Here is an 11,905-nt window from a genome sequence, read left to right as displayed (position 1 = left end):
TAGGACAATTTCAATGGTGCGGTCTAGTGTTTAAGGAAGGTGTTGAGTGGGGTGATGAATGGAATAGCAGTGGTGTAAAAGGGTTGATACTGGATTCGAACTTATTATACATCCATACAAGTTGGAATCCAATATCAAATTAAACATATCATCAGTGTTGAAATTTGAATTAAAATATCACTTCTATACATCTAAAAAATTCGATTATGATACTGGATTCTACCTGTTGTACTGATTTGATTACATTTGTTTGTTCTTGTATTTGTAAAACTTAGAAATAAAAAGGAATATTAGAATTTGCTGAATGAACCAAATGCATTAAATCATTAAAAAATAATTATAAATGTTTAAAAATTTAAATTCAAGCTTAGAAAAAATGGTTGGAGATTTCAGGTTTTTATAATATTATTTCTACTTAAAACATTTGCAAAATTCACGAGTTTTTCTTCTGCAGGCTGCACCTATTCTTCTACATTAATCTGTGTCTCATTGCAAATAATTATAATCATAATATAAAGTCTTAAAACTAGGAACTAACCCCCCAAAAGTTATGGCTATCTGAACTATTTTCTTTCCGCTCAGCTACTGTTTATATTATTCTCTTTCTACTTACCTTCTCATCCATTTCACCACTGCTTTTCTACTAATTGCTGCTTGAACTCCACTTTCGGCTCAGTACCAGCTTCATTACAACTCTCAATTTGGGCTGCAGAGTTCTGCAGCAGGGGTTTCTCGACATGGCCCAACGTTGAGCCTGTCAACCGGCTCAGCTGAGCAACGATTATGGTCAGAGCACTGGTCTAGTAGTTTCTGTAACTCTTAAGGCTGGTTTTTCAACCACTTTGCCAGCATCAGTGGTTTTGATTTCCTTCATACCATCTATTTCTGATTCTTGCAGGTTCTTGTCTCCGGCAAGCTCAGTTCCTATTTCGGCAATGGCTTTATATTCAGGTTGATCTCCTACAGAGTGAATGACTATATCAGTTGATTCTCGATACAAGGGCTTCTTAAGCAATATCGTTCCGGGAAACACCATCAAGTTGATCTTCTTAAGCATTTTTCTTTCGTCCTCCTCCACTGGTGTGAAGCCAAAACCCTTGGTCCACGTTTCCACTAAGTTTGGAATGGCGGTTATAACCAGCTTTTCCACCTTGAATGAGATGAGCATCTAGAGGTAGCATGGATCCAGGTGGTGGACAACCCAATAGTATCGAAACAGAAAACCCATAAGCAATGATGTCAATATACAGTGTTAGATTCAAGAAACAAGTTGTGCATAAAATACCTCTTCAATAACATTCATAAGGCGTCGACACATTCCTTGACGACGATAGTTGATGCAAGTTGCAATGAGAGGCATCTCTGCAACTGTAACCCCATGAATCCTAGACCAAAGAGCAGAGAAAGACTGAACATAAACAGAATTGTTCACCAAATAGGTCTGAAACAGATTAAAATATTCAAATCGGAAAATGTGAGATTCTTTTTTCGAAAGTTTTAATTTGCTAAATAAGTATTTTCACCTCAAGCTATCTTAATAACCCATGTTACTTCCATCTCAAACTATCTTAATAGCCTATGTTACTCAGACTCGGTGTAAATACTGGATATAAAAAATATTTAATTATTCTTAACTTTTCCATGTATTTGGAATATCCTTAAAGAGTATTTTTGAACTCATGTCCATAATGCTTCAAACATGGTTACTTCAAGAAAAATAAAGAGTCAGAGAGAGCAACATAATTGATAACCATACTTTTGCTAGTAAAGAATTCCACTAAACTTGTTTATAATTGTATTTTTGACTCCAAAATGCATCCTATTTCTTAAACCATCATAACAATATACTATAAATGCTAACCATTCAGACACCAAGAAAAATATATCTAGAAAAAAAAGGTATTCCTCATAAAAGCTTTGATGCATATTACATTCGGAAAGAAACAAGGGATAACATAGCATACTGAGTTGTTTACAGTTGTTAAAGAAATTATTGAAATATTGAGTACGTCTGAAGAACATAAATACTACCTGATGGATGCTACAGATATCAGCACGTCATCCTTCTCCAAGACAAGAGAATAAAATCCAAAAAAATTAAGGCGTGCAAAATCTGACCTGATCATTTAAACAACAAAAGGATCACAAATCATAAGCAGCCTTGCAAGCAGGAAATAAAAAATAATGAGCAGGGTAGAATGAAACATGTCTAAGAACTGGATGACACTAAAAAGGAGGAAAATGTTGTGTAGATATGTAAAAGCCAAACCCGTAATGTTGAAGATAACGGATGAAAAGGAAACTTATCAATTAAAAAAGAAGACTGGGTGTCTCACCCCCAATTGTACAAGAGTTGGGGTATCATATCTACCCCCGTTCTTGAATCAACCATAGACTGAAAACATTCTTCCATGATAGACAAAGCGACAGCCAATTTTGAGTTGCATTCTGCCTTCAGGGCAAACATTTGAGCAGAGTAAACTTTTTGATCTTCATGAATACATTTAAGAAGTGTCCAAGAAAAGCCATCAGGGAGGTGATTAATCATCCCAAGTCGAGAACTAAGACCTGAGTATAGCTGCAAATACCAGTGAACCTTGCATTAGAACTTCTAAAGAATCATGGTCAGCATCTGTGCAGCAACTGGTTGCCTTTTAGGCTAACGAAATGGCTATAAAGTGAGTTAAAAGTACAACAGATCATTCAAAGCCAAGATCTTTTATAATGGCAGGATGGAACACTTCAGTTGACATGAATTGCATAAATTTGCCAAGTCCAAAAGCTGAGATGCAGCCTAAAAATTCAACATGTTGTTCCTTTTAAAAAAATGGAAATAAGTATATAATTAAACAAAAGTTAAACTAGTGGACAAATCAAAATCCAAAGTGGTTAGCAAACCAGATAAGGAGCAAAGACAGAAAAAAGACATAAATAGTCACCCAACCAACTTTAAAATAAAAACACTAGGCAGCTACCATTTGTTTGAAAGTAAACCAGAGAAAATGGACAAACAAAGTGTTAGAGAAGGGACTTAACTGAGGCTCCCAGTTTGGCTTAGCCTAAACCTAATGAAACAGTTTCAGCAAGTTCTTTACACCATAAAAATTGATTAAAGAGAGGAGTTATAAGAAGATCTGGATTCAGCGCATAGGCTAAGCCTGCACTGCATGGGTAGGCACTACTGTTGTCTGGCTTTGCATTCAAAAGTTTAAAAGCCCTTGCAGAAATGTTATTGGGGAGAAACTTCAAAAAGCTGCAAAGACAGCATTTATTAAGCAGCTTATGGAATACAATTAAAGTGTCGCTTCAAAGGCCTGCTTTCCTCCAGGGTGCAGTTGGGTCCATCTGGCCCAACTTTATCTTCCAGTGGAATGAGCAAGAGATGTTCCATCCCACACCTACTGAATTGTTGATTTAAAATAACCAGATACTCACAAAAAACAAAGTACAAGAAGCGTAAAGACTTTAACTCATGTTAAGAATACTGAAAGCATTTTCAATAAGCTAAATCCAACAGATCCTTTGCAACATAATCAGAGTCAAGATATTTGAATCTCAAAAATACCTCCTCACAGCTTCCCCCACAGAGCCAAGTATTCGATTCCTTTTCTTTGAACTGACATTTATCATTCAGACATTCCTTATGATCTGTTTACAAATATTGTGATAATGAGAAAATCAGAAACGGTAATCACAAGAGAAGCATCATACACACACAGACATACACAAAGACATAAAAAATAAACAAACCAAAAAAAAGAGATGGTAAATACATAAAACGTCCATAATGATTTCATGAAACTACTACATGAAGTTGTGGAAGTAGATTTACAATTTCTAATGTTTTCAAGAAACAAAATAGACAAAGAATACTTAACATTTTCTTTGAACCGACTTTTTTTTGTTTTGCTCACTGAAAAATCTAAATCAAGAAAAAAAACTTTAAAACAGGAAATGTTAGCCTGCCTCACATGTAAGATAAGATTATTCGTCCAAATTATTGTTCCCCTAAATAACAGAATTAATAAATGAAAGAAAACAGGAAAGAAATCAGAGAAATCAAACTACTAAACTATTGTCCTAAAACAGCTCCTAAACTATTTTCTTAAAATATCTAAAATTCTGTTTTCTCACGCTGTCTTCATAGATAATTTAATCTTTTCAGAGGAAATGGCATGCTGAAGGGAGGAGAATTACATTTGTGTTCACACTGGGAACATTTGAATGCATCAAACAAACTTGAAGCCTCTTTATCATTAACAAAATTCCCACATATCCAACAAGTGCAATTTGAGCAATACCAATCACCCTCAGGTAGTTCCTGGAAGCAACAAATTGAAGCAAATGAAATAATTAGTAGCCAAAATAACGAGAATAAACCAAAGCTACACACTTTGGAAAGAAACGTCAGAGTAATCTATATTCTCTCCAGAATACAGAAGCAAAACTAAGTCATAAATACTTAAAGCAAATATTACACAACCTTAGAAGAAGGGCAAAAAATCACTATTCACATGGGTCACAGCCCAAAATGAAAACACAGCAAAGGACAAACCTGCATAGACAGGCAAGCCAGATGAAAAGTAGAAGGGCAGTTGTCACAACAAATCAGTTCACCACCATCTCCACATAGACCACAGGAATCATCATTTCGATCATTTTCGTCAGCTTCCACCTTCCGGATTCCTTTCTTTTTGGTCTTGTACTCAGCAGACCATGCTTGTAGCTGACATAAAGTGAAAGGCTTACCAGATTCCATGAAAAGATTCAAGCAGGGATGGTTAAACTTGAATCCAGCATGGTGCTTAAACTCAGAAACTGATAGCACCCTGTTGCAACACTTGCAGGTTATTCCTTCCAAGGAAACAAAGCCATCTTTAACGATAGCATCATCATAAGGATTCCGAGATTGAATGACATCATTCAGTGAAATGACCCCAGCTAGGATCAGCCATGAGAACACTGTTCTGGACCCAACATTATTCAACTTGATCTTAGTAACATGCTTCCTTCCTTTACCCTTTACTCGAGGAAGCAACCTGGGGCGGCCCCTCTTTCTCTTGAACTTGGTCTGAGCTCTTACTTTGGGGGCCTTCAATTTAGATCTGGTGGCACCCATGCTTAAGTCTTTGTTTCTTATAATTGCAGAAACCAACAGGTCATCATCTTCAATTTGGAATTCAGTTGATTTCTTCTTTCTACTTTCAGAACCATTACGATCGCAACAAATCCTCTTAAAATTTGAGCCTCTTTTCTCCAATTGACATAGGGAAGGCCCAGGAGATGAGGACTTTTGTAGGCTTCCCTTGGTTTCAAATGATTCTTGGACCTCCTTTGAATTTAAGTCAGCCTGGCATGAGTCAATATCTTGTTCACTCATATCAGGAGTATAAGAACATAGAACATCACTTTGATATGATGTGGTCAAACTTATTTCAGATATCTTTCTAGATCTCCTGCATGCCTTCTTTTTCAAAATAGCATTTTGTGCACAGTTTTCATTGTTTGTTTCAAACTTCAGAGCTTCAGCAGACTTCTCAAACTGATCTTCACCATCCCCAGACTGAATCAGGCTATCACTAGGGTAGCTTGGATAGTCATCCAGTAAGTAGCTTGGATGGTCATCCAGTAAATGCTGTGGAAGATTTCTGACATTGCCAGCATCTAGAGCTCCAGATGTTTTATCTTTTTCCTCCTGAGAATCAACCGATACATTTCCTGGAACCTCTTTAAGAGTTTCTCCATTACATAAAGACATTTGTTTACCAAAGCTTGGAGATCTTGTGTTGATATCTTGGTGAGGGGAAACAGATTTGAAACCATGAAGCATGTTGGTAACATCTCCAGAAGCAACAGGATCAATAAATTGAGAACTAACTAGCTGACCGTAGGTGTTATCCGATCCACAAGAATGTGATGAAACAATATGCAAACCTTTGACCTCGCAACCAAAAGTTTCTAACCTGTTCGCAGTATCTACCAAATACGAACCTTCTTGGTCGGTCATATTAGATACATCTTTTAGACATTTTACTGCCCCACTACTCATTTTACCATAGAATTTTGACAAACTTCCATTGCCAGAGAGCTCCTCAGAGAAATCATAGTTCCTCTTGGGAATTGTCAATGAACTTTTAGCGGCCAGAGAAGAATCACAATGCTGAGTTGGCATCATTCCCTGAGAACAGAACTTTCTCATAGTAACTTTTTTCCTCTGTGCCAAAACAGTATCATTTTTCTTGTTCTTTTCAATAACTAAACTTCTTCTTGCCTTAACCTCATCTCCCTTTCTTAATGAACCAATCTTCCTATTAATAAATACAACAGTAACAAAGGGATCTAATAGAGTCCAATGTTGAGCCAATGCATTAGAAAGGTTTGTTTGGTTAATTTCTTTCTCGATATTCAACAATGTCTCTAATAGATCAGACCAGAACTGGGTCATGTCAGTCCATTTCTTACCATCATTTTCCAGCATGAAGTCGTATCTATCAGCCAACAAAACCTGGCCACAAAATCTCCAAACTTTAGGGAATGCACGAAATAGCCTCCCCTCGGGTGATCTATAAACTGTATCCATATAACTCCTACTGGGCCTTTTCTGTCTCTCAATAGACCAGCCTGCTCCTTTTAGTACGTGAAAAACATGACTTTGCAGAAGAGGACGGGGATCCATCTTAGACACCGTTGCCCCAGAAATATTAGAACCGCCCACTCCAAATGATTGGCATAAATTAAATCTTTCCTGAGCACATAAAGGAGACCCGAACTTTACCAAAGCAGTTGCCGGACTAGAAACAACAACCTTTGATGCAAAACTCTCCTCGGAGACAGGTGAACCTATAGCTATACCTACTACCACTTCTTTTCCTTCACTCGCACCTGAGTCTTGTATTCTAGACTTAGTAACATCCACATCTTCCCTTTCAGCACCTTTGTCCATTTCTACAGCAGATGATTCAACTAAATGGGGCATAACTCTCTGGTAAACAGAATTTGTAGGTGTCGAGGACAAGCCACTAACTATTTCCTTCTGCTGCAATGTTGCACTCAATGCCTTTTTCTTTTGTGCTTCGCCCCTGGAAACTTCACCAGTGGAAAGCTTCATTCGCTTGAAACTCGCATTCTGGTCATCTCTCTCAGCCAGAGCATATCTTTCAGGAAAGCTCCCTGATGCAGAAACCCAACCACAACTGTCATTTGCTAAATTGGAAACCTCCTGGCATAAAGTTTTTGAGCAAGAAAGGCTTGTTACAGCTGAGCTTGCACTGTAAGAACATAGTGATGCTTCTGGACTCTTGATATCCTTGAAATTAATAGCTCCAGTAACAAGACACTTTTTACTTATTCTGCCAGTATCATTTTCAGAGAAAACTTCTGTAGAAATACTGTGCTCATCATGTGACCCCTCAAAATCATCATCATGCATATCTTCAAAATATGTACTGAACGACATCTCTGCTAAATGCATTCCCGGTTTGACTGATCTATATGCCAAACAATAAGATCAGGCATTAGATATTGTACTTCATAATAAATGCTTAAATAATTGTAAAACCTAAGTAATTGTAAAACATAAATAATCCTAAAATATTAAAAATGAATATTAAAAATTGAGAGTATGACTAGATTTGCTAATTCTGCGATAAAGCGGTAACATAAATGAACATTAAAGTCAATGAAGACAAAAGCTTAAAAACCGAATAAAGCAAGCCATAAATAACCAAATAAAAGAAATCATAAAGAAAAATAAAATAGACAAACAACCTAAAAACATGTTGTAGTTTAGATGTTAATATTTTAAATAAAGGAATCATATGAGACAATAGCAAAGAAAACTACCAAAATTGTCCTCCTTGGATACTCAAAGTGCACTATAATACATTGAATGATAACCATTAAAATGTTCAAAACCCTAACTTTTCCATTAATAAAATCAGGTTCCAATGAGAAAATATGAACGTCTCATCTTCATAGCTGGGGGATAAAGAACATTTGGAAAGGTTCAACTGGTTTATTTTGGCTTAATCTTGGCTAAAACTATCACAAGTAGGAGGGCAATGAAAAAACTAAATGTCAATTTGACATGAATGGAATCTCTCTCTCTCTTTCATGCAGACTCACATCCGAACACATAACCTAACGGCGTTCATTTCTGTACTACTGCATTTTTTTGTATCAAATTACATAAAAATCCCTATCTTGCATTAGAAGAAGTTATGTAACATCTAGAAATTTTAACAACAACATCAATAGAACCATTCATGTTTTCTATTTTAAAGAATAAAAAGACTTTTCAAGAAAAAATATATAGATACAAAAGATGAAAGAGGTTAAGAACAACAGACTGCCACCAACTAGTTGCAGACCATGATGTTCAGATGAAATATTAAAATTGTTATTTCCAAAGACTGGGTTTTCCCTTGCCATAACCATTTGGATATCAGATTTATGATTAGCTATAACCAGAGTAATGACTCACTAATTGAAAACATGAACTCCTTATATAATCTGCATTCTTTGCTCTTTCTTATGTGTGCCTTTAGAAGAAAAGAAAAGAGGGAAACGTACATTGACACATTCTCAAATGAACTAAAGGCTTCATGGTATCAGCAAACAGTATGTCTTTTCTGAACACCAGTGCAATAAAGAGAAAAGTAACAATAGTTAAGGCATGTGGAAAAAAAATAACAAACGAAAATAAATATGTAAACAACATTATTTCCCCCCATCTTGTTCTTACTTTTAAAATATGTTTGTCAATGGCACCATCAACTAACCTTTAACACAAGACCAAGCAAAGTAGGATCCCATCCACTTCCAGTGGTATGCAAAGATTCCACTTATGGAAGTCTCTTTTGCTGATGAGTCCATTTAACCACAAAAAAAGGAAAGTGTATGAGCTCCAATAGACATGCAGTAAAGATACAGCTATGCTTGAGGAATGATTGCATTCCACCAGGCAGCATAGGGAACAACAAACCATCAAAGTATACATAGATAATGATTAGCCATAACCTAATTCCTCCTTGACTTTATTACTTACTAGGTGCTACTTTCTGAAACCAGGTTTTCCTTCTATTAAGGTTATTCTCCATGTCATATGCACGAGATTAAAACCAGAAGAAGTGGCAAAAAAGTATTATTAGATTAAAATGATGGGTTCGGAAACGTTAACATGCGTTTCTCTCTCTTTGGATATGCCAAATGTGGAGATCACGTTGCCTGTAACAGAAATATAACTGTCAAGTGATACAGGCTTCAAAGAAAAAGTTATAAATGCACTTACCATTCCACTTGTTCGATAGCAGTTGATATTATATGAATGATGATAGCACTCAATCAATACCAATTATTTTTAAGTTTCTATAGGGTCCACTATCTCCCAATATGGAATGTGGCGGCACCGTACTGGTTATCAATGTGACATACATAAAGATTTCAATTGACTTCTAAAAATATGCAAATCATTCCATTGAAGGCTTCTTAAAGCTTTTTCATGTATTATTAACTTAAAGATTTCAAACGTTTAACTGTATTATTAACTTAATATACAGTTCAAACTATATACTCTTTCATGAAGCTTTTAAAGCCTTCCCCAATCGGCACCTCTCTTCTTTTCTTTCTACTTAAAATGAAACCAGATGTAGAAGATTGATAAAGCGACAAACTTCTTTCAATGACCAAGTGACCGGAAAAAATGCGGAATGATTCAATTTGACACAAAGAAGTCCAACTCCAACTTTATACTTGGATGTCTTTTCCTTTCTTTTTCACTTTTTCTAGCCAGATATAACAGACATATTGGATCATTATCACCATTATCATGCATGGAGTTATGAAACAGTACATTTGCCTACATTTCGAAACTAACAACTGCTACTTTCAGCTCATGCGAAAACAAGCCATCACAAAAGAAACAGAAAATAAAGAAAATCGAATACTCGTACTCTCACCAGAACAAAAATCCAAATTCAGAACACAATCAATAGAGAAATGTACTTGCACTGTAAAGTAGAAAATCAAAATGCTCATTCTCAGTATCAGCAGTACACTTTCCTCTAATAAAAATTAACAATGTCTATCTTATAAGAACATCATTGACCCCTCCCTAATTTCACCTGCCTCAAAAGAGATTGATGAAAATTAAAAAACTATAGTTGCAATTAAACTTGAATTTCTTTTACGTTTTAGCTTAAATTGTTCATTTTTCATCCCAATTTATTATGCATATCAAACATATATAACCTGAACTAATTAAAAAACACCACCAGAAATGCAAACTGAAATGAAAATCCTTCCAGGACCCAGAAAAGCAAACAAGATTCAGATCAAAACCCAGAAATCCAATGCCAAACGCCCAAAATTTCAAAATTTTATCCAAAAAGCAAAACAAAAAAAATAGAGCTCACCTTTATAATGCATGTCCTGATCAACATGCAAAAGAAGAACAAACTTCAATTTAGGGTTGAAGAGCTGAAAAACTGAAATATATTCATCTCAAAAAACAAAAAGAAAAAAGAGAGAGAGAGAGAATCTTAATATATAGGCTTCCTTTTTGCATTTGGCTTCATCAGTTTAAAATATAAAGGAAGCCCCCAGTTTTAAAACTGAAGAGGCTTTGGAAAACCCGAATAGTGCTCCATAATGTAACAGATGGCAATGGCGGAAAAAAATAAAAATAAAAATAAGAAAATTCTTCCATGTAAGTTTATATGTCATGTCATTTGTACTTCTTCTCTCTTTCCACTTCGCTTTTGTAATTGCCTTATTATTATTGTATTTTTACTTACCATTTTAAATGTACAAATAAAAAACTGTTCCAATTAACTAAAATAAGGCTTGTATACATAAATAATCCTTTCAAATTTACTAAATAAGATTTATATTATATTATACCAATAATATTTGCAGTGATACATTTCGATAAAAACAATAACGAAATCTATTCCCTTTGAACGAACAAAATACAGTTTATATTTACATTATAATATTGCATTTTTTTCCTTCAAATTATTTCAATAACTTGAACAAACAAACCAGTATAACGTATGAAAATACAGTAACTTGGCATCTTATGTTGAGCTATAAAATACCCTGAGAAGATAGACCCTGCAATGGCTGAGTTCCCCATTTTGAGGTTGGAGACAAGAGCTGTGAAACATGCCACAAAAGAACTATTGGGCATAAAAAGAGCCATACAAACCACCAAGGAGAACTAAAGAAACCCATCAATTAATGGAATCCCCAGGCCTGGTAAAGCCAAGTAGGCAGTAAGTAGTAAGTACTGGTGAGGCGAAGTGAAGGCGGGCACCGAGCATCAAAGAAAAAAGGAAAAAGATGATGGTAGTTTTAGCTAAGACATTTGAAAGCAGAACACCGCGATGAAACAGCTGGGTCGAGGATCCAAAAACCAGGTTGGTGGATGGTTCAGAGGGGAAAACCAGGTTTTCATATTGTTATAACATTGAAGTTACCTAGGAACAGGCACACCAGAGCTGCTAGGTTTAGTGGTCCGAGAATGTGGAGTTGGTATTAGAATAGAGTTTTAGCAATTAATTTTAGATTGTGTGGTATTGAAAAAGGCTTTGTCCGAGTCTGAGCCCGAGTCCAATGTGACTTGATAGTTTAGAAAGTTGGTGTTTTTATTAGAATAAGGGCCCTATCTTAGGGTGTGAGAGCTTAGAACTACTTAGCGAATAGCTATAACACAAATAATCTTTTTATGACATACAATAATTTCTCATGTTTCTTGTAATAAAGAGCTATGGGGTATAACCCATATAATATTTTTCACGACATATAATAATTTCTTGAGTTTGGAGCTCGTGTTGGAAGAGGTCTAGAATGCAAAGAATAAGGACTATGGTTTGCTTAACCCACAAATTAGTACTTAAATTGTGCT

General features: G+C 35.6%; 1 protein-coding gene across 5 annotated transcripts; it reads right to left on the bottom strand.

Moving 5' to 3' along the window:
• Nucleotides 1-394: 394 nt before the first annotated feature.
• LOC107920662 (increased DNA methylation 1) lies at nucleotides 395-11,591 on the bottom strand. 5 transcript variants are annotated; one of them, XM_041109108.1, is made up of 10 exons: nucleotides 10,413-11,591; nucleotides 8,781-8,861; nucleotides 8,572-8,630; nucleotides 4,556-7,487; nucleotides 4,198-4,321; nucleotides 3,566-3,648; nucleotides 2,337-2,578; nucleotides 2,032-2,118; nucleotides 1,286-1,385; nucleotides 395-1,168 (listed from the first exon to the last, which is right to left on the bottom strand). In XM_041109108.1, the coding sequence occupies exons 4-10, from the start codon at nucleotides 7,469-7,471 to the stop codon at nucleotides 788-790; spliced, it is 3,933 nt and encodes a 1,310-aa protein (XP_040965042.1). In that variant the 5' UTR covers nucleotides 7,472-7,487; nucleotides 8,572-8,630; nucleotides 8,781-8,861; nucleotides 10,413-11,591; the 3' UTR covers nucleotides 395-787. The 5 variants fall into 5 exon arrangements, with proteins under 5 accessions (XP_040965042.1, XP_040965043.1, XP_016705962.1 ...); XM_041109109.1 differs by lacking the exon at nucleotides 8,572-8,630; XM_016850473.2 differs by lacking the exons at nucleotides 8,572-8,630; nucleotides 8,781-8,861 and having other exon boundaries at nucleotides 10,413-11,590.
• Nucleotides 11,592-11,905: the final 314 nt, after the last annotated feature.

This window comes from Gossypium hirsutum, chromosome D13 (genome assembly GCF_007990345.1).
Source record: "Gossypium hirsutum isolate 1008001.06 chromosome D13, Gossypium_hirsutum_v2.1, whole genome shotgun sequence".
Taxonomy (NCBI): domain Eukaryota; kingdom Viridiplantae; phylum Streptophyta; class Magnoliopsida; order Malvales; family Malvaceae; genus Gossypium; species Gossypium hirsutum.
Note: the sequence above shows the minus strand (reverse complement) of the source record. Positions and strands in the feature narration are given on the sequence as shown.

Coding starts and splice junctions, on each gene's coding strand:
- LOC107920662 (XM_016850472.2), bottom strand. CDS start 11,200: ATGGCTCTTTTTATGCCCAATAGTTCTTTTGTGGCATGTTTCACAGCT. Junction 4,322..4,555: donor TGGCTTGCCTGTCTATGCAG/GTTTGTCCTTTG, acceptor TGTTGCTTCCAG/GAACTACCTGAGGGTGATTG. Junction 2,119..2,336: donor CAACTCTTGTACAATTGGGG/GTGAGACACCCA, acceptor TTAAATGATCAG/GTCAGATTTTGCACGCCTTA.